Below are 22,961 nucleotides of genomic sequence, written 5' to 3'. Positions count from 1 at the left end.
TCAATCTCATCAGCTTCTGTTCCATGAATGAGACAGTTCTACCGTTGTAGACTAGTTGACCTCTAGTTAAGAAGGCCCCTTTAAAGAGCAATGGCGAAGGATGACGCTACCTGTGACCATAACCGAAAGCGATGAGTGAGCTCATGGATCCCTGAGGGTGTTTACCTGTTTGTTCAAGTAGGTCGTCACTTGTGTCTATTTGTGATATTACGTACTGTCACTTTAATATTCATTTGCTTATGTACAGTTAACTTAACTTGCGTGTTTTAATTACTAAGTTCCTCGATGCCATAATCAATGAGAGAATTTATCCAGATCAAGCACACCTTTTGGAAATGGTTATAGGTGCATTACCTGTATTCCCCATTGTGGAATACTCTCATTGTGACTAACATACCAATAAATACACCACCGTAAGTGTGTAAAAGCAGCCGACATGGTATACCGTATGCGAGATGTGATGTAAAATGGAGCCCGGTTGGCGAGTTAACAAATAAGCCAAGTGCGGTCTCATATGTGCATGTTCAGGTGAGATATTTGGACACCGTGTTTTGGAAACTTTGAAATGAGAGAATTTTCACATCTTCAAATGGAGCTAACTTCATTCCACTTGTCTGGAGTCACCATCCTCTGATACGAAAACTGAAAACGGCATGCCATCTTGGTTTTTAAAGGTGAATGTGAGGACGATTGCTGGGAGGGTATGCGCTTCCCAATTGCTCTCGTTCGTTTCACTTCTCCTTCCTGTTTGTATCCAGTTTTTACTCATTTCAACTGTAACCAACTTCATCTGTTCCATCCGCAAGGCTGGAATGGCCAGTCTGTCCACACACTGGCCTCTGATCTAGTCATCCTGAATTTTTCTCTTCACATTAATATCATGCTTGTGGTACAGCTTGCACAGAAACCACATATGGAGGAGACAGACATGAATAAGCCATCAGTGTACTTTTACATGAATTGCAAGGACATGATTAGGCAATGGAAAAAAAGTGTATGGTACATGGAATTTGAACCTGGGTTCCCAGCATCATGAACCAGGGCTTCAAAAGGGAACGCCAAAGAGGCAAACTCTTCTTGTCTATTGTCATTCTTAAAGATCTATGAGATGCTCACACTTGATTTGTTTTCCACTTTCGTTTTTAATCAATGCAGACCTACATCAGGCCATGAAAAGAGTGAGATGATAAATCGCTTGCCTTGCAGGCCAATACACCAAAACCACATCCCTGGTAGTGGTGCAGAAGTAGATACAGTACCGAGTGTGTGCTCACAATGCACAATATATATTTCAAGTAGAAAAGAGACAACAACTACCAAATGTAAATTAGAATCAGACATCCAGACAGGATTGTGGAGGTTTTGGTGACACCCGACTGTGAAGTGTTTCCTTATTTGTTGTTTGTATAAATGTACTTCTGACCTTGTCAGATCCACCATAATCCACCCACACGTTATACTTCAATATATATGCCACCCACAAATTGTTTATTTTTCAGTTCAACAATTCTTTTTATCTTTACATTTAGACATTAAATGTTCGGTGACATTTTCTTTTTGATAGTTGGACAGCCCGAAGACCCACCTACTCTAATTATAAGAGACTCCAATACAATCTCCATTATATACAGTCCACACAGCTTGGAGGCGACGATACCAAATAGGCTACAACTGCACCCGGTGATGCCTCTTTTTCATAAGGTCATCAGCGCACATGGCTATGACTACAAATTTAACGGCCCCCATTATTTCCATATTGTTGGGTTGGTCGGTTTATAGTTGGGTCAGGAATTGAACTAAGACTGGACAAGTCAAGGGTGAATGCACTTATTATGTACCATCCTGTCATGACTAAAGTCAGCACACAGCCTTTTGTAATTTTTTTTTTTTTACCATTTAAGCCATTCTGAGCCTCAGCAATAGCTGTTTTTACATGTTTTGTCTGCAAAGTAGACATGATAGTAGAGTAGGCAAAGACATTTTTGTACACAAAGTGCAGCAGATAAGACAAAATTATTGTTGTTGGGTTGCTGTGGATTTCCTGCTTATCAAGTAACCTGTGGTTATCAGTGTTGTCTACTGTATTGTGCCAAAAAGGGATGTTATGTTTGCACTCATTACTGGACTGGTTTTGGGAACCGTTTTCAAACTAAATTGCAAAAAACATTTATAGTAATAAAAACATAAATACTTTTCGTTTAAATATTATTTTGTTTGTGTATATGGTACCTCGTCCCCCCTCTCTCCCTCCCTGTTGAGAATGAGGTCTGTGGCCTGAGATGGATGTGTTGGTCTGGTGTTTGATGTAGCACAGACATGATGGGCCAAAATGCCTCCTCCTGCGACAAAGTTGCTTGTGATTCCATAGATCCACCAGTTCACAGATGGAGTGATGGTGCAATGATGAGTTTCAGGATGATGGTATTATTTCTGATAAGTGGTGGTGGTTTATCTTCGGCCCCAGCCAACAAAACCAAATTCCTGAACTCAGAAACAAGAAATCCCTCGGAGGAAGAATGTGTTTGTGGAACAAAGCAGTACACCTGCTTCCCTAAAATACTATCATGCACACTTCCTGAGTACATGTTTTAGGACATATTAATTGAAGGACAAGGGTGCTTGAAATTTCACCTTAACTTTTTGTTTATAAAAGGCTGAGCAATGTTTGTTGATTAAAGATATTTGAGAGGGTATAGTTTTATAGTGTTTGTACACCACGACCCTTTATCACGTTTCCCTGAAATTCAAGATGGTGACAAATATGATAATGAAGAGGGAGGAACAATTGTGGAATTTATGGTTAACAGGCATTAATCCTGTGAAAATTATAAATTGGCTGTACAATATTGTGATTATGGCTGATGGAAGTCTTTTTTTTTGTACAATATCTAATATCATGGAAGAGTGAAGTGACAGAAGGTAAAAAGGTGAAGTAGTGACAGTGGAGTAGTGGGCCCATAGTTGGACACAATCAAGGGAATGAACAAATGGGAAAAGAGAGGAGAAAACAGTAACCTGCAAGTAAGAGGGTTGGTCTATGCATAGTTAATAAGGGGTAGAAAAGATCATGTGTAGGGATGGGGGATTGCATGAGATGGTGGTGCTCTGCAGGGAAGGGTGAGAGTGAACCACCTCAGGAAGGTAGTTCCACAAATGAGGGAAAAGAGGTGTGATGTGAAGTGAGCCTGGATTTTGAAAGTTGAACCATGAGGGTGTTAATGGAAAAGCCATACATTCTGGTGTAGCTGGGGACAGTCGGAGGGCTGAGGAAGCAGATGGAGCTAGACCGGAGGAGAGGCGATAAAAAGCAGAAAGACCACTGAATTCTTTGCGATGTGGCCTCATCACGGGAGATTCCATTAATATCGGGAACTTTAAATTGCACTGAATCCAGGAGAGACATGTGATATTGGGGCCTCAGCCTTTGAGCCTGGTGTTGGCTTAGCAATGAGGGTGGTGGCTTGGGATTTCAAGGTCTTGAGTTCAAGCCCCATTGGCTGCTGAATCAACACAAGGGTGTTGACTCAGCCTGTCATTCTTCTGAGGTTGGTGAAATTAGTACCAGTGTACTGGTAATAGGGGCACTGCATCAGTAGCATATCTGTGCCCCTAATCAATGATGCAACCAGCAGCCAAGAGGCTGCAGATGAAGGGAAGGGGTATTGATGGATTTATTTATTTTTAATCTGGTATTGGTGTGGCGCAAACATGATGGGCCGAATGGCCTCCTCCTGTGCATAATTTCCTTGTAATCCTTGTAAAGCCTGTAGGGAAGAGCAATACTCCATTGTTCTATAAACAAAGGCCTTGTAAACTGTGAGTAGTTCTGGTTTTTTTTGTTAAGAAATACTTGGAATAACGGAGGATGCCCAATCAGCGGCTGGCTTTGGAGGCCGGCTTTGCTATATGGTTGGCCCAGGAAAGGCCGTGGCTGATTTCTGAGGTCAAGAAGTTCAAGAGACTGAACGTTATCCAGTGGCTGGCCATGGAAATAGACAGGTGGGTTCATTTAATGATCCTTCTGGGGTGACAGGATGAGACTGTGAGATATTACAGGAATTAAATATTGTTATGAGTCAGGGTTTGAGTATGGACGAGGTCCCTACAGTGGTCGCCGGACCCGCCGCTCACCCTCTAACCCTGAGGCCACCGGTCATGGATAACTCCGTGGCCTGACCGACTGCCAAGCAACCATGGGGGCCTGCTGAATTAATTAAATTGGAACAGGGTCCACATGTTCAATTTACTGTGTTACCTTATTTTATTAATTGAATTATTTCAGCTATGGGCCACACCCTCAGCGTGCACTCGTATCACTGCCAAGCAGAACGAAGAGTGCAGTGCTGGCTAACCTGCGGAGCCAATCAGTGCGGCAAAAACTTCCCATCTATCGATTATGAGCATGCTATGTCAGATCATTGAAAGAAAGGCCAAATGAGCAGGTTTGAAAATGTAACAACTATTCACTCACTCACACACAAACACACACACAATCATCAAACATATCTTTATTTACACAGGCAGGCAATCAACAAGCAATCAAAGGTGAAAGGCAAAAAACACAAAGAAAAGACTTCCCCTAATACATATTTCCCTTTTATACACATTAACTTAGACAACAGATATGGCACCATCATTCATTCCGGAAAGAAGGAGAAGAAAAAAAATGAGAAAGAAGCAAAGTGGAGTATGGGCACAAATCCATCCACCCTTACCTCATGCAACCAAGCGGGGTTGCGTCGGGCAAAAAATTGTGAGGGGGAGGGGGGTGAGGGGTTGGGTGGTGGAACATTGGTGTTGTGGCGGAAGCATGTGGTGTGAGTGTATATGGAGCTGCGTGACATCCCAGGGACTTCACCGTGCCCTTGGCTCAATGGGTGGCTCGCCTCCGGTCCTGGCATGACTCGCTCCTGCATCATGTACCCCAGTGCAGCCGGGTCCAGTGTGACCTACACTCCAGCAGACAATCTCCCGACCTGGCAGTCTGAGACATTCTTGTGCATCTGGTGCATCACCAAACAGCCCCTGGGGCATTGACAACATCCACGGACCAAGCTGAGTCCTGAGCTTTATACATGCCACGCCAGGCCACAAACGTCAAGTCAGCATCTTCCTCATTGGTGCGTGTCTGATGGGGGCAGGTGCAACGATCGGGCCATGGAGAATCCCCATGTCGTTATGCCTGATGGCCACAGGCGCCCTCGCCCCACCTCTCTTGGCGTGGGTGCACCCATGGAGGCAACTATTTCTAATGTCCCCCATATGAGCATAATTATCCAAATGCTACTCCCCCTAACCCAATGCTATTCCCTACACTAGTGCTCCTGAGCCCCCATGGAGGAAACTGCCTCTCGTGCTCCCATGTGGGCATAACTATCCTAGTGCTACTCCTCTAACCCAGTGCTATTCCCTATGGCTAGTACTCCTGTGCCCCCATGGAGGCAATCTATTTCTTGTGCCTTCATGTGAGCATAACTATCCTAATACTACTCCCACCCCTAAACTCGTGCCCCTGTGCCTCAATGTGGAGCAGCCTTTCCCGCGTACTCCCACGTGGGTTCAAAAACTCTCCCCTCCACTCCACCGAGTGAGCCTCCCACATCTGCAGAGATGCTCGGCCTTGCCTCTGCCTCTGAGGCTGGAGGGATCCATGAGGACATCTCATCGTCCCTGTAAGGTTGTAGTCAGTCAGCGTGGATGAACTGGGGGAGGGCCCCTGGGCCCATTTTGATATAAAACACTATATTACAGATTTGCCCCAGGGCCCTGTCAAGGCGAGGTGAGCTTCGGGCATTTACTCTTTCTCCTTTGGGGATTTAGGAACCAAATCTTCATCCCCGGAGAGTACACACTTGCCTGGCTCTGATGGTCGTATCTGTGCTTCAGCTTTATGCCCGTCAGATGGAGTTGGCAGCATGCGAAGGCATGGACCCACTCCATGCCTTCCTCCTGTAACCCGACCCTAGCAGTTTATCAGAATGTTCGGGCACTGGGCCGCACAGTAGGTGATGGGAGTCCGTAACTCCTGTCCGTACATGAGCAGCACTGGGGTGCATGCGGTAGCTCTGTGCTGACTGGTTCTGTTGGCCATCAGCAAATACAGGAGATGTTCATCCAAGTCATCCTGCAGGGTGGCAGTAAGGAAGCCAATTGTTGGATCAAGGTCTTATTGAACCTTTCCACCATCCCGTCAGATTATGGCTTCAAGCGTATTGTCCTGGTTTTCCGAATTACCAAGAGACTGCACACCTCTTTTAGTAATTGGTTCTCAAAATTTCGTTCTTGACCCGAGATGTTGTTTTTGTCCTGCTCAAATGGCCGCTGGGTCAGGTACTGTGCACCTGTTTCAAAATTGTGGTCTTTAATTGGTCCGGGACTATTACAAGCCAACAAGTTTTCTCAGAGGGAATATCCACCCATTTGCAATACAAGATGTTATCTTTCAATTCCAGGGTGTTCCACTGACCCCAGTATACCTTTGTTCGTGCTCCGAGAGGGGTGACCTCCTTCACACTGGGTCATTTACCTACCCAGACCCATTTGCACACCGGTCCCAGTATGGGATCCTCCCGCTGGGCCATACTCCATGCCAAAGTTCCAAATTCCTCACTCGTGGTTCCTGGCAAAACTGGCCCCATCACCTGAGATGCACAGACTACGATCTTATGGGCAGGGTCTGTCAATGGTCCCTGTCCTCATGCCTTGTGCATGATTTATAGTTTTCCCCCAGACAAGGAGAGAGTGCATCGGCATTCAATAAAGCCTTCCCAGCTCTATGGACCACTTAAAATGGGATTGCTGCAATTTCTCCAACCACTGTGCAATCTGGCCCCAAGTTTCTTCAACAGTAAGAGCCATTGCGAGGAGGAATGGTCAGTTCTCACCAAAAATTTCCACCCATACAAGTATGGGAGGGAGTCACTCGTAACAGACAGCATAGCCATACCTCTTTCTGAGGCTATTTAAAAGTTAAAGCGATTTAAACATGTATTTTAAAATTTAAGCTATGTAAATATATTTTAAAATTAGAGCGACTTAAAAATTAAAGTTATTTAGACATATATTTAAAATTTAAAGCTATTTAACGTATATTTCAAAATGAAGGATATTTTAAAATTAAAGCTATTTAAACATGTATTTGAAAATTAAAGCTATTTAAACATATTAAAAATTAAAGCTATTTAAACATCTTTTAAATTTAATGCTATTTTAAAAAATATTTTCAAAATCAAAGTTATTTAAAAATATATTAAAAACATCAAAGCTATTTAAAAATTAATGCTATTTAAACATATATTTGAAAATTGAAACTATATATATATATATAAATTAATGCAGAAATTTGTGATTTCATCAAATAGTGTGGATTTTAGCTTGTACTCAGCAAAACAGCACATTTTACACCAGGAACGTTAGTCATGCATAAACAGTTTTATTTGCCGAATACAAACGTTTTTAACACCAGACGTTGATCTGACCGTGTTTGTTGTTCCAGCTTGCTATTATAATGCAGAAACATGCGTTTTTAATTCAATCATGTGTATTTTAACTTGTACTAAGCAAAACAACACATTTTACTCGAGGAAGCTTAATCATGCAAAAACGGTCTTCAAATGGCCTGCAAGAGTATTGTCGTGGCCACGCCGGTTAAGTTAATTCCCCTGACCCAATTGTCGTGGTAGGGTGGTAACACCAACCTGGCTGGATAGCTGAACGATTTCCCTTGGAGGCGAACAGCCAAGTTCCTTCGAGATTATAGCGCATGCAGGACAGGAGGCGTCAAAGCATATACCAGAGGCGTTCACGAAGTCGGCAGCACAAGGGTTTATACTCGAACCCACGACAAATGGACAACACAAGCAACTTAAAATAAACACGGGAGTTTAATGAAAATAAATCAAATATTTACAATAGTAATAATTCAAATTGTAATAATACACCGTGAGGTAAATTAAAGCCAAAAGTCGAGGTGCATCTCCACACAAACTTTAATACAGACAAGGGGAAAATAAAATAAAAGCAAGTCCTCCCTTTATTCTGGCTCTTAGCTTTTCCCAGAGATGGTCTTTTATGAACTTGGCTGTCGAACTGTAGCATCCTGTGTGGGAAACAGCACCCAAAACGGCACCAAGCTGCTCTCTGCGGTCAAGTACATGAGGTAATTTGTGAGGCAGTATTCAACGCCAGGTCTCACCAACCGCCAGGCGGCTTCTTCTCATGAATGAACATGCCAAATGTTCCTCTCTTCCATGAGGTCTGCTCACAATGATAGCCACCTTCCTCCTTGAACACACAATGGGATAATGCCAAGTTCACTGAGGTGCGCTCCTCTTCCTCCCTCTCTTATAATCGTACAACTTTGCAGCTCAACCGAACAGGAATGGCGCAGGTCTTGCTCAGCACATGGGAAAATTCACACGGCACGAAGACGAGAATCACACAGCCTTCTTCACCATGTCGAGAAGCAACCGTAATGCCCTTCTCTTCCAACCGCCATCTCCTCACTCGCTTCTCTCTGAAACCTACTGACGTCCACCACTCAATCATAAGCCTCGAGGCGTGGCTTGTTGGCACAAAGCCGAGAAGGCGGGGTTTCTGCCTGCTCGGAATGTGCAGCTTGGTTGTTGTTTTAAGGATGTGATTCCTGTTTATCGCCGGTCTTGTAAATGCAACATAGGAAAAGATCACAGGGGGCAATCACATACTGGGAGAAATTGGCCTTAATCCCCACCGAATTAACACAGCACCGCCCCCGTGCAGTGACACGTAATAACTTAAGCTGACAGTTTCCCTACTTAAGTTACATTGAGACGTCTTCTGCTCATCCACGGGCCATGCTACTCTATACAATCCTACCTTTGCTATGAAATTCCTCCATCTACCCTGACTACCGTAACACAGCCCCCTCCCCGGAACCGTAGCTCCTGCAACGTTCAATGCAGGTGTTTCCATTCCAGCTTTACCACTCACCAACCCACACCTAATTAGCCTGTGAAATAAATTAGGAGGGGCTGTGGGAAGCAAGCTGCAGCAAACTTACCTATTCTCCTTAATGTTCTACACCCCTTAAACACAACAATTCAAATATTTGCAAATCTCTTGGTTCCTCGCTCCTGGTACCTAACTACTGGGGCAGGTAGAAAATGTCAGAAAACACATACAAAAATCAACAGTAACAGACAAAACCTTATCCAAAAACTTAACGTTTAAACAACCCCCTTCCTAAAGACTGCGTTCCCCGGTGGATGCCACAATAACCAACGTTACCTGCGGAGCCATCCCAATTTATCGAATCCAAATTTCCGTGGGCCCTGTCTTTCTGGTACAGGTTAGTGACATGGTTTGGGTGGACCTTCCCTCACACAAACCCAATAACTGATCATTCATTCCAACCCTGCAAGACCATGGCTTAAATGTTATTACACACATGTGTGATCCTCAATTAGGCAGCAGGGAGGTGCCACACAACAAAGATGGTGGGGGCGCTTCCGGTTGTGGTGCCTGCAGTCCAAAAATAAGTCGCCCGACTTACGACTTCTTTCCCCCTCCTCCCCCCTCAACTATTCGGTCCCTGACAGCCAAATAGCTCATTTGCTGTACGTCCCATGGGGAGGGTCTCCGCACCATCCAGGCTCTCTTGGCCTCATCTGGGTCGCCAGGAGTCTCCTTACCGCTGGTCACCCAACCAAACCCCCCTCCTGACATTTCCCATTTCCAGACACTACCAGCGGCCAGGGACAAATTACCTTGGGGGGTGGGGAGGGGTGCAGTCTCCGCTTCTCCAGAGCTTAATCCATTCCTGTGGACCCACATATCTTCCCCAACCACACAATCTAACATCTCATTTCCTCCACTGTTGCCATTCAGTTCTCAAACATTGCAATGCAAAATGGCGATTGTGTTCCTATTCTGCCATGGCCTGCTTACATGTTATAATCCACATTCATTCCCCAAACACAACTCGGTTCTTTACACATAACAGACATCAACACCAAAAGACAATTCTGATTTCCAAGTCGATCCTTTTACCGACCAATGAGTCACTCTCGCCCGCTCCCATCCTAATTGTCCATGTCCCAATTTCTAGCAAAACTGAACCCTTGAGAGAGTAAGCACCAAGGCACCTTGCCCTAAGTGCAGGTCAGCGCTCTACCAAGTGCCATTCTAGTTTCTGACTGTCACACAAGGGAAGATGAAGGATCCTTTTGGGATCAAGCTGGAATTCCCAGTCGAACAACCCAGATTCTGTGAGTAAAGCAGACTTGTCCCGTCGTGGTTGTATTGGGAACTGGCAGAGTCACAGTTTACCCAACCTTCAGGTGGATTTTGTATCTGATTTATTTGCTGAATAAAGTACATATGCCGTATTGCAATGAAACCTGATGGATGGACCTGTTGTACTTCCGTGCATGCAAAGTACCATAATCGTGTGAAACACCGCTTCCTATGGGAGAGTGAAATAAGGATCCATTGGCGATTCATGGACGATTCAGTGAGTCCAGCTTGTCCCTTCATAGCTGTTGTGTTGGAAATGGAGTTCCATCGGTGATTCATGAATGATTCAGTGAGTCCAACTTGTTGCTTCATGCCTGGTGTGTTGGGAATGGAGTTCCCTTGGTGATTCATGAATAATTCAGTGAGTCCAACTTGTCCATTCATGACTGATGTGTTGAGAATGGAGTTCCATTGGTGATTTATGAAGGATTCAGTGAGTCCAGCTTGTCCCTTCATGTCCAGTGTGTTGGGAATGGAGTTCCATTGGTGATTTATGAAGGATTCAGTGAGTCCAACTTGTCCCTTCATGCCTGGTGTGTTGGGAATGGAGTTCCATTGGTGATTTATGAAGGATTCAGTGAGTCCAGCTTGTCCCTTCATGTCCAGTGTGTTGGGAATGGAGTTCCATTGGTGATTTATGAAGGATTCAGTGAGTCCAGCTTGTCCCTTCATGCCTGGTGTGTTGGGAATGGAGTTCCATTGGTGATTTATGAAGGATTCAGTGAGTCCAGCTTGTCCCTTCATGCCTGGTGTGTTGGGAATGGAGTTCCATTGGTGATTTATGAAGGATTCAGTGAGTCCAACTTGTCCCTTCATGCCTGGTGTGTTGGGAATGGAGTTCCATTGGTGATTTATGAAGGATTCAGTGAGTCCAGCTTGTCCCTTCATGTCCAGTGTGTTGGGAATGGAGTTCCATTGGTGATTTATGAAGGATTCAGTGAGTCCAGCTTGTCCCTTCATGTCCAGTGTGTTGGGAATGGAGTTCCATTGGTGATTTATGAAGGATTCAGTGAGTCCAGCTTGTCCCTTCATGCCTGGTGTGTTGGGAATGGAGTTCCATTGGTGATTTATGAAGGATTCAGTGAGTCCAGCTTGTCCCTTCATGCCTGGTGTGTTGGGAATGGAGTTCCATTGGTGATTTATGAAGGATTCAGTGAGTCCGGCTTGTCCCTTCATGTCCAGTGTGTTGGGAATGGAGTTCCATTGGTGATTTATGAAGGATTCAGTGAGTCCAGCTTGTCCCTTCATGCCTGGTGTGTTGGGAATGGAGTTCCATTGGCGATTCATGAATGATTCAGTGAGTCCAACTTGTCCCTTCATGCCTGGTGTGTTGGGAATGGAGTTCCATTGGTGATTTATGAAGGATTCAGTGAGTCCAACTTGTCCATTCATGACTGGTGTGTTGAGAATGGAGTTCCATTTTTTTTTTTTTTGTATACCTTGGTCGAGGCTCGTATGAGAGCTAACACACAACTCACAGCAAGGACGCATGAGACAAGAGGGGCGGGAGTGGAAGGGACAAAACAGTGGGGAACAGACACATTAGGTGAACTGTGGAAGGGAGAGGGATGGGGATGGGACGGGGAACATGGCGAAGAGAAGATGGACATTTCAGGGACTTTCAGGAAGGAGAGCAGGAGAAATGAAGGAAGTGGGCTTGGGTGGATTATCGGGAGTAGAAAAGATCGAGGATTTGGATGGGGGAAGATAAGAGGTGGTGGTGAACAGCTGTTTTGAAAGCCTGGAGGGAAGAATGGGAAAGAATAGAGTGAGGAAGTTTATTCCAAAGGCGGGAAAAAAGAGGAATGAAAGAGTGAAGATGAGCAGTGATTCGTGATTTTGGTAGTTTTACCAGAAGGGGGTTGTTGGCGGACCTTGAGCGCCCTGTGGAAATGTGGTGGGGACAAATCGCAGAGAGAGCAGGGGGGGCAAGGCTGGAGAGGAGTCGGTAGAAGACAGAAAGACCACCGACCAACCTGCGGTGATTGAGTGAGAGGCCCAAAGACTCAGCTTCATTGCGGGAGATGCTGATGATCTTAAATGCCCTGGTTTCGACAGCGTGAAGCCGAGAAAGGTGGGAGGCAGGAGCACCAGCCCAGAGGGGAGAGCAGTACTCCATCAGTACTCAATCAATCCATAGGTGATTTATGAAGGATTCAGTGAGTCCAGCTTGTCCCTTCATGCCTGGTGTGTTGGGAATGGAGTTCCATTGGCGATTCATGAATGATTCAGTGAGTCCAACTTGTCCCTTCATGACTGGTGTGTTGAGAATGGAGTTCCATTGGTGATTTATGAAGGATTCAGTGAGTCCAGCTTGTCCCTTCATGTCCAGTGTGTTGGGAATGGAGTTCCATTGGTGATTTATGAAGGATTCAGTGAGTCCAGCTTGTCCCTTCATACCTGGTGTGTTGGGAATGGAGTTCCATTGGCGAATCATATAAGGGATACGTGGTGCATTCAAAATGTTCTTTGAGAGAGATACAACAGTGCAAGAAATGCAGTTAATTTTTTTCAAAAAAGTGTAAATATTTAGTAAAGCAATAATCTTGCATGAATTAGGTATTTACTGAACGACGTTATCTCGTTCTGATGAGTGTTTAAACCTTAAGCGGCTCTCGTGTGACGTAGTTCTGAAAATGGACATTCAGTCCCCATGAGATTCCTTGTGATTCTTCTAACGTTTTGTCCCAATCGTCTCAGATCGTCCACTAACCTTTTGTGTCGTCACCCTCACATCCCCCTCCCCCCACCTTTCCCCTGCAGGGACATCAGCTTCCAGGCCATGGGTTGTGTGCTTTAGACTTGCACTGTACTTCAAGTGATGTTGAATAAACAACGAATAAACAATTATGGACTCTCTTGAAGTCCTCCCTACACATGACTTCCTTGCGTGCAAACTCCTGCAATGTCACGAGCCCCCTGGTGGGCAGCAAGGGGACCATCAGGAACGTGTGTGTGTGTGTGTGTGTGTGTGTGTGTGTGTGTGTGTGTGTGTGTGTGTGTGTGTGTGTGTGTGTGTGTGCGTGCGCGCATGTTTTTAAATGCTCCAGGCAGAAAATACTGCATAGTTAGAGAGGAAGAAAAATTTTGAGAAATTTAAGCTTATTTCATTTACAAGGAATAACAAGGAAATTTGACGTAGGAGACTATTCGGTCCATCATGCCTGATTGCCTGTACTACACCAACACCAGCTTAAATGAATCCTTCAAACTGACAACTTCATTTCATTGGGGAGAGGAGTGGGGATGAGAAAAGTGTGGCAGGCTCAGTGGCATCACCATAAGGGTGTGTTCAGTCGCATAGTTTATTGTAGAGCACTCAAGCAAGTAATCCATTCGAAACCGTTGATAAAGAACGGCTGGTTTGGCAAGTGCTAGATAGCTGCTTGGTAACTGATAACACCCCCCTGGGTGTTAAAAATAATAATAAAAAATAGGGGCAATACTCCTTGGGCACTCACCTGGTAGAATAATGACACTGAGGACGTCAAAGTGGGACGGATTCAGCAAAATGTACCAATGAACCAATGTTATGGCAACAATTTTTTAATGTTGTGAACAAACTTTGGTGCATCAAGTGTGATGAAGGTTGTCGTCAAGTTTCATTGGAATTGTGTGTGTAGTTTCGAAGAAAACAAATACCACTTTTGGGGGGCAACCCCCCATAGACCCCATTATGGGCCGAGTTTTTTTTTAATGCCGTGAATTAACTTTTGTCCATAATGGGTGATGGATGTTGTGGTGAAGTTTCATCAAAATTGTGTGTGTAGTTTCAGAGAATTGCAATTGTTTCTGGACAGACAGATGGACAGAGGGATGATGCACCATCCCGTAAGCTCTCAGGAACTACGTTCCAGGTGAGCTAAACATGGGGAAATGTTTGTTTTAATATTATTAAAAAATGTGGGGGGGGGGTTGAAGGCGGTTTTCCATCCATCCACCCATACTATGTGCAGAGCGTTGGTGCTGCCTAAGCAGTCTCCTTGGCTATTGGGCACAGTCCTGGACGGGTCACCACTCCAAAACAGGATACCAGCAAGCTGGCACTCATTTTGCCAACCTCAGAAGGATGGCAGGCAGGGTCAACCCCATCTTGTATTAATTCAACAACCGAGTGGGATCACAAGCCCACCACCATAACCATTAGGCCAACGCCAGGCAAGGCGGTTTTAGTGTGAGGAATGTACAACACCGACCACATATGATGCCTTGACGAGACCCTATCACAGACATCACACTCAGCATCGATGTCCACAATCACACATCCATACTCAAGCTGCTTCCAAATTCTGCCAATATCCCTGTACCCCTCTATCTCCAACGTTAGTAAGTACCTTTCGCATTCCAATTTAAACTTATCTACTGTTTCTGCTGCCATTAATTTAATAGGTGGTTGAATTCAGTGACCTGGTGTGCAAATCTTCAAATTTCAAGTCAATTGGATGAAAATTGAGGATTTTAGAAACCTCACTGAAGTTGTTGACCTTTGGCCTATTTTGACCTTTTGGCCAATGTAGACCTCAACACTAATTGGTGGTTGAATTTTGTGACCTGATAATGCAAATCCTCTTCAAATTTCAAGTCAGATGAAAATTGATGATTTTAGAAATTCGACTGTTGGCTTTTGGCCTATGTTGACATTTTGACCTTTTGACGTCAAAATCAACAGGTTTCTTGTTTAGTATGTCCAACTCTATCATTTGGTGAAGTTTCATGATGATCGCAGCTTAAAATTGTGATCTGTTGGCAATTGACGATACAGACATACAAACACACAAACAGCATAGCACATGTGGCCAACCAATATACTTGCTCGTCTTCGATTTCGCAAGTCACAAACAAACAGACAGGGGCGGGCGCCGAGAGCGGGGCGTGGGGGGCAAGCAGGGAAACGACCCCGTGGCCCAGACCAAATAGGGGCCCGTAATTATTCCTTCATGTTTTTTTTTTCTCCTTCCGATAATGATTGTTTGTGACGATAAAACAACGGGAGCAGCTTTATTTTTGTGTCTCCCTCCAAAGCCACTCAGGGCAATTCCTTGGCATAGGCAGTGACAACCTCCTTCATAAAATAAACGACTGTGGGAACAATTCCCACGAGCCAAACCCGCGCTGAGCGCGAAGTTTCTAAAGTGAGGGTTCGTCAGGACGTCGATATATCCAGTGTTCACAATGTGATTTATAGAATTTCTTTATATACAATGTTTCTTGTTACATTTTTTGTGTCAAATGCACCTTCTGAGGAAGTCAGCATGTGCAGAAGAGGGTTTTACATTGCAGACGCTGTTTTCTAGGAGTGGCATTACGCCTCTCGGAGGTGACAGTCTGTCGACGACAGACGTAGTGACGTCAGCGAATGCCCGATGTCATGACGTCATTACGCCTCTTAGCGGTGACGCCACACGTCGCCATGCAAACGAATGTAAAAAAAATCGATAAAAATTCCCAAACCTGTCCGTCTGGCGCGATCTCACATAGCCCATTCTGTTCATTAGACCACAGAGCACCCACATGCCGAAAGTGGCGACAATCCGTCTAGCAGTTTCGGTGGAGTTACGTCCACAAAATATGGCTGAGCGTATTAATATAATAAAAATAATCCCGATCGCGGGGTAATGACGTAATGACGTCAATGAACACAGGAGTGCTGACCAGTGGTGACACCGCATTCAGGTGAAGTGTGTCGGAATAACTAAATAACAGCCCAATTTCCCTTAAACACAGCATGTGTTTCTGACGACGAAAATACGGAAACCTGTGTGGAGGTTAAAAAAAAAAATTCTCCCAGGTGTAAACGAGCTAAACGCTGAACCCTCTCCACGACAGATATGTGATAAAAAAATATATATATTTAAACAGATTATCGGAAAAAAGGCACAAAATATTAATTGATATCAATTTGAAAATACAAAGCCAAGCAGGTTGACCCGAAGTCCCGGATAATTTGATGTGTATCGTTGTTTCCGCCCTTGCCTCAGGCCGATTGGTCAGAATTATGCAAAACGTGGCAATAATATTACGATCGATTCCAACGTTGCGAAAACGGTTAACATCATTGATTGCGAACAAACACGTGACTAAAATAATTGTTTGTTCAAGCACAACGTCACGGATGTAGTTTACAGCGATCAAACGCGATGCAAACAAGCGGAAATAAGGAAAATATTACACAAACTGCATACACTGTACACGTGTACAGTGTTCTCGACAACATGGTGGGTATATCCTGTCACGTGATTTAAATTCAGCCAATCAGAACGCACATAGCGAGAAAAGGACACTTGTGTCACGCGGGTTGGATACAATATTATTATAATTATAAAATCAATATAACGGCCTTTGTCATAACTATGTTTCGATAATAAATAGGTCGTGCGGGAATTTCAATGAAAAAGACGAAGTAAACCAGAAAAAAAAATAACGATCACGTGGCGCCGCAAGCGAGTCAGCGTGAGAGGGCGTGAGGCCTTTGTATCCTGTTCGAGTCGTGACGTTTTGTGTTGAACAGCAGTTTTATTTTCGCTTCTTCGTTCGTGTTCAACGAGTTTCTCTTTATCGTCGGCTGTATATAATATAAATATATATATATATATCGATTATTTAACGGCCGTCTTTACCACAGCCCCTGCGTGTCTGCAGCAGATTATTTATTTATTTATTTATATATATATATATATATATATATATATATATATTTATATATTTTTTTTCTGTCCACATCTTGCTGGGTGTCCACGCATCCGCGTCTCGTTTTGTCCGAATGTCGCTCTGCCCAGCCCTCCTCGGTATGCATCCCCTGCTGCTGTTGCTGCTCGCCCTGGTCGCCCCGGCCCGCTCGTACTTCGTGAGTGTGGACGCGCACGCATCCGAGTGCTTCTACGAGCGAGTGGCGCCTGGAACCAAGCTGGGCTTCATGTTCGAGGTGGCCGAAGGAGGGTTCCTGGACATCGACGTGGAGGTGCTGAAGCCGTGGCTGTCGCGCGTATAATCTTTAATCGTGACTCGTGAGTGCGATGGAACCGACAGTGGACCGATGTAAATGTATCTCTGCTCCAGCCTGGCAGAGCACAATAAGGACACGCACTGCAAACGATTACATCCAACGTGGCGTTTTATAGTATCATGTGTGTCCAGAGGAAACTCCAATCCAACAAACGGAATTCTTTATGCACCCTTTTCCCATAAACCAGTCATCCTTCTGTTCTGCACTTAAAGTGTGGACTATTTGAGCCTCAAACTTGAAATGTGTACCTTTTGCTGATTATGTTGTGTCATCCGTTTGGCTGAATCGGCCAAATTTGTCAAAAATATGATGACGAGCCCAGAGGCGACGATGGTTCGCGGGCGTTATTGAGGAAGCCCGACCGTAAAAACCTATCTCTTCTGTCAAAATTGACCGGATCAAATCGGATTTTTTTAATATGTTGTATTTATGGACATTACGCACAGCTTCTAGGAAATTAAATTGCGAGAAAAAAAAAATCGATAAAAAGTTTAGGTGGGCGTGGGACGCCCCTCATACAAAAAGACACAACTAGACCATGATATCTAGCTTGTGTCCAAGTTTCATCAAGATCACATCAAACCTCATGGAGCTATGCTCTGGAGAGAGTCACAAACAGACAGACAGACACAACGAAAATAGTGGTCACTGCTGGCGCCCGCGAACCGACTGCTGGTGCCCGTGAACCGCAAATCTTAATGCCTCTTTTGCTTATGGCATATGACTTTTTTGGGGGGAGATGCAAGAAGCTGGCCTTGCCTAGGGCGCAAAATAGTCTTGCACCGGCCCTGGGTACCAGCAATAGCACTTCTTTTCTCACCGCACTCAAAGGAATTTCCTCCTCCCCACGTATGCCAATCGATGCAGAAAGCGGACGCTCTTACTCTAACGCTCTAAGCGGACAAACCCAGATTCAAAGCGGATGCTCTAACCCTAACCATTACACCACTGAGTGTTTTTTGGTTTTTTTTGGTCACATAACTTTAGGTATAACTTTCTTAAAAGGAAAGTTTACAGATACGGAAAAGTAAACTGTCCTTTATTTCCAACAACTGCAGTGGTCCTATCTTCTGAATATATATTCTGTGTAGTAGAAAATTTGATCAGCCATTTGTGGACACTTCCTCTCCACTTTTCACTCTCAGGTTATGACCCTGGTCCTATCGGTGTCTATTCTGCTGAAAAAGTCTTTTCATTCTTTCAATTCCTCAGCAAGGTTTTTAACCAAACTCCACTACTTCACCAAGAAAGTTGTTGCCCTCATGTTCCATATTACATCTACCCAATCCCCAAGTTTGCAGTTGTTCTGCCTTTTCATTGGGATCATCTAGTCTAGTGATTTATCCATGGATTCTAGAGATTTCATGGAAGCATTGATATCATCTTTGGGTTGTTCTTTGATTGAAACCTGCTTCAATTGGAGGGAATTGGATATATCGGTAGCAAGCAGGTAATGTGACTCCCTTAGCATGACAAAGTTAATTTTCTGAGTGTTTGGAACAGGGAGGATGCTCCTCCAATGAGCCTGCAAAATTTCCCATTTCTCTTCTATGGCGTCCTTGGAAATGAATTGTACGTGAATGCTTGCGTTTTGTGTAACTGCTGTTTCAAAGGAGGACATTGGTGTTGCAGCACGTCCGATCCCACTGCAGACCTATCGCCAGACAGAGGACTTCTAATCTACCATCCAGGCCATCTACCATACGTTCAGCTTGATGTCGAAATCCTGTTCCAATACAGCAAGGTTTGAGAAGAGGAAGCATTGTTTGAATTGTGAGCTGGTGCAGACAGTGAAGACTATTCTTTCTGCTTGACGTGAGAGATTGTCTTCCATGCACTTAACTTGCTTTGTTGAACCACATCTAAAATGATGGCGATGCTTTATCTGTCTTTTTACTGTGCTTGAATCAAAGCATGGACTGTGATTAGCATTACTTGACCTTGGTTTCAGTGGACTGGTTTGAATTTTGTTCTGGTTGTACAGACCAGCATTCTCAGAGAAGTCCACATGCAAGACAACCGGTTCCTAATCCACTGCATCATTCAAACGATCCATGTGCGCAGCTTGCTTCATATTGACATACACATCACTTGACAACTGTTTCAATTGGTGTTTCAGTTCTGAAAAAGCCTTTTCAGCACTTGCTGTGTTTTCAACTTTGTGTACTCCTTCGCAGGTTTGCCACTGATGTTATGTCATTGGCAAGTCATGTTGAGCAGTTGCACCAAATTGTTCAATTTTGTCCTTGCAAGCTGGACACTCCACTCATGCATTCTTTGAAATTGGTATCAAAAAATCGTGCCTGTTAAAGCAGATATGTTGTCTGTCGTTTGTGCAGGTTTTGTTTGAGAGAGGGGGTGATGAGCCTGACATTTTCAAGGGAGATATAAACAGGCACATTGTGTGGGCTCTTGACAAACAACTTCACATGTTTAGACCGCAATTCTCCAAACTATCTCACTGAAGCCATGCAGATGTTTCAATGTCCTTGCAGAACAGTTTGTGTGCTTCTGAAATAACGCAAGTTTTTTTTTTTTTTAATGAAGAATGCAAGGTCTAATTGAACACCAGTTTGGCCTTTGAGTGCATCATTCAGTGGTGAAGTTTTGTCATTCATCAAAAACAATATAACCAAATTGTTTAACAACTTTGATTTCTAATCATATACTGAGCGCGCAGCAGACTTATTGCAAAATTTATTTTAACATGAATACATCCTGTATTGTACAGACTGCTGTATGGAGAATTTATTGCACATTTCTTGCAACTTGTACACCCACTCCAGACGGGAGCGAAGGAAGGATCGTGTTATTCTCCTCTTTGGGGTATTGGTTCACGAAAAAATATTTTCACGAAAAAAATAAGTGACCACTATATTCGTTATTGTTGTCTGTCTGTCTGTCTGTCCCGAGCATAGCTCCGTGGGTTTTGATCCGATCCTGACAAAATTTTGGTGGGAGGTTTATATCATGATCTAGTTGTGTTTTCCTGAAAATGGGCGTGGTGCGCCCATTATTGGTGGAGCCACGCCCAAAAAACATGTGTTTTGACATAATTGCGAATTTTGACATAAAAATCATACAACCGTCCAAACTTTGAGAGCCAGGAGGACAATATTTTTTATGCATAATCTTGAGGTCATTCCCCACCTAAAGTCTTGAAAGCATTTTGCTCTATCTCGAACACCTTGCCCGTGGCGCCCCCTTCAAATTTGTTTTTTACGCTGATTTCATCAAAGTATGGATAATCCGAGGAGTGTGAAATGCCATATAGCCTATATGGCGTTATATTGTTCCTGGAATGTTCCAGAGGAAGTTTTGCACCAATGGTCATAATCCTTGACCTTTGACCTTTAAAGTGCACAAAGGTCAAATTTTCAAAGTTGTGGGAATCTAACCGGGTTTTCGACCTTCTTCGACAAACTTACTCCAATAAGCTATTGCACGTATCCTGTTTCCTTATTTTAATGTCCACAACATTGTTTTGTGACCTTTAAAGGTTATGCAAAGGTCAAATTTTTAAAGTTGTTGAACGAAACTGGGTTTTCGACATTTTGCAGCTAATAACCTGTCACTCGCACCACATCATGTTGATCATTTTTATAACTTGGTCAAACATTATCACATTGTCTCATCCTTGACTTCTGAAACTATCTACATCGTCAAATACCGCTCGTGAACCATCGTCATCTTCAGACTTGTATAGATTTACAGTTGATCTAATCTTGGATCCGTTATTCTGTGGTGAACATGATAAGCATAGAATGCCTCAAGGATGTCGGGATTCCTCCAGATTTCTTTAAGTTTAGTATTCAACAGTAGTATATGTGACTGTTTAAAATTTTACTTCAAAAAGAAAAATCATTTGCGAAGACCACTTCGAACCTTTGTGTTTTCAAACGGAGCAATAAAGACAGGCCGATCAATGAGGATATGACGTGAAATACAAACCAATGGTCTAAAATGTGTATCAACTATTCAACATAAAGCTCCGAAAACAAATGTAATACCTGTTCTGCAAACTATCAGGCACCAACTCGTCCGATGCGGTCTACATCAATATATTAATTAAAAGAGCAACTAGAACGTCTAGGTACACCATTCTATATTATGGACCCTTGGAATTAAAGGTACGCAAGAACCGTTCTTTTCCTTCAATTTACCCAATGGTAAATTCCTGTGTTGTAGGTATTCACAATGTGCACATTCACACCTGTCTCAGCTTTCCATGACCACAACATATCTCTTCCACACAATCACTGTCACTTTGTTTCTCTGAAGTAGATGCAGTTTTAATATTCTTTTTTTCTTCTTCATTGTGTTCCGGTTCAAAAGAATATAGTTCTATAGCAGCATAAAAATCCATTTACTGCGGTGAGGCGTGTTCCAGTGTGGCAACTTGGTAACAGTCTCCTGGCGCTGTGATGTTACTGCCACCGTGGCCCTGGTCAAGCTGGATACGCCATCTAGACCATGATAGATTTGGTCTAGACCGTTTGAGGAGGACGCCACATCACGACGTCATGCCATAATGCCGCAAAGTATGAGGCATTATCTGCCGTCATACTGAGCATGACATTACTCGGTATCAGAAATGGAGCTTTTTGTCAAACCATGTGTTCCACTCGCCACATTGCGAAAAATATTTTGTGCTCGTTTGGATAAAATATATTGAAATATCTGATGAAGTCAGTATTTAGTACATCAAAAGTGTTGTACTTTAAGATTTCTCACTAAGAGTGATGAAAAAAAAAATCGAAGTTCACATGTGCATGTATGGAGGGTTTTAAATACGTTTTTAATCTTGGTTTTGGCATTTTGTATTTTTCTACAAGTCGGGCAAATGCCTTTTTTTCATGTCTGACATACAGCGGCAAAGTGGTTATTTGTAAAATTAATAATCTTGTTGTGGGGGTGGGGGGAGAGGGGGGGGATAAAAGTAACATTTATTATACTGACAGAAGTTACACACTATGTTAAGAAAAATCCTATCATCATCAAATGATTGTAATCGGTTAGATTTATTATTTTATGCTCTGCAAAATATATTCATAAACCAAATATCTGGAAACTACACTAACTTTAAAATTATACCCTATTTGGACCATTTTGAAAACATAACCCTTTAGTTTACATGTTTGTGGAATATGTAACTTTGAACATTGCTTGCCCAGTCAGTTCACTTGTAATGTTTTTTTTGTTGTTTTTTAAAATCTATATCTAAAATGGAGCAGATGTGTATGTATATGGCTATTTATATATTAGCGCCACCTTTAGTGATATCCGGTATTGCAAATCATCTTCCTTTATCTTATATTAGGGAGCATGATATGCTGTGATCAATAAAATTTCTTTTTAAAATTATAAAGTGCATTTCCAAGACTGGCATGGTGCATTGTCTGCCAAAGGTGTGCTGAGAAGGGTGCGCACGCCTGAAGGGTGGGAGTACCTGCTAGTATAGATAATACTGTATTATAGTCTGACATTTCCTATCTCCTCTCTCACCACTTTATACATCATCACCAAACCTCATTAGCATAATTAACGATGTCTTAAAATTCTGCTTATGCTGTCTACATTTACTTGCAACTTTTATTCCGTCGAGGCCAGTAGAAAGTAGACTTTTGTCACTGCTTGCTATGCCAGATAACATCGCTGCATTCTGGTGGGTGGCGCTTCAAGC

The 22,961-nt window shown here is 43.4% G+C and overlaps 1 protein-coding gene across 2 annotated transcripts in view; it reads left to right on the top strand.

The window, feature by feature from the left end:
- The first annotated feature begins 16,716 nt into the window (after window positions 1-16,716).
- TMED2 (transmembrane p24 trafficking protein 2) overlaps window positions 16,717-22,961 on the top strand; it is a 30,216-nt gene continuing 23,971 nt past the window's right edge. The window contains exons 1-2 of one of the 2 annotated variants that reach the window (XM_085897661.1): window positions 16,717-16,735; window positions 17,052-17,233. In XM_085897661.1, the coding sequence (XP_085753787.1) occupies window positions 17,063-17,233 (171 nt within the window). In that variant the 5' untranslated portion in view covers window positions 16,717-16,735; window positions 17,052-17,062. Of the gene's footprint in view, window positions 17,234-22,961 lie in introns of both variants that reach the window. The other variant, XM_085897660.1, reaches the window with a different exon arrangement.

The sequence above is a fragment of the Eptatretus burgeri genome, chromosome 10 (assembly GCF_056783735.1).
Source record: "Eptatretus burgeri isolate ZD-2024b chromosome 10, Ebu_testis_v1, whole genome shotgun sequence".
Taxonomy (NCBI): Eukaryota; Metazoa; Chordata; class Myxini; order Myxiniformes; family Myxinidae; genus Eptatretus; species Eptatretus burgeri.
Note: the sequence above shows the minus strand (reverse complement) of the source record. Positions and strands in the feature narration are given on the sequence as shown.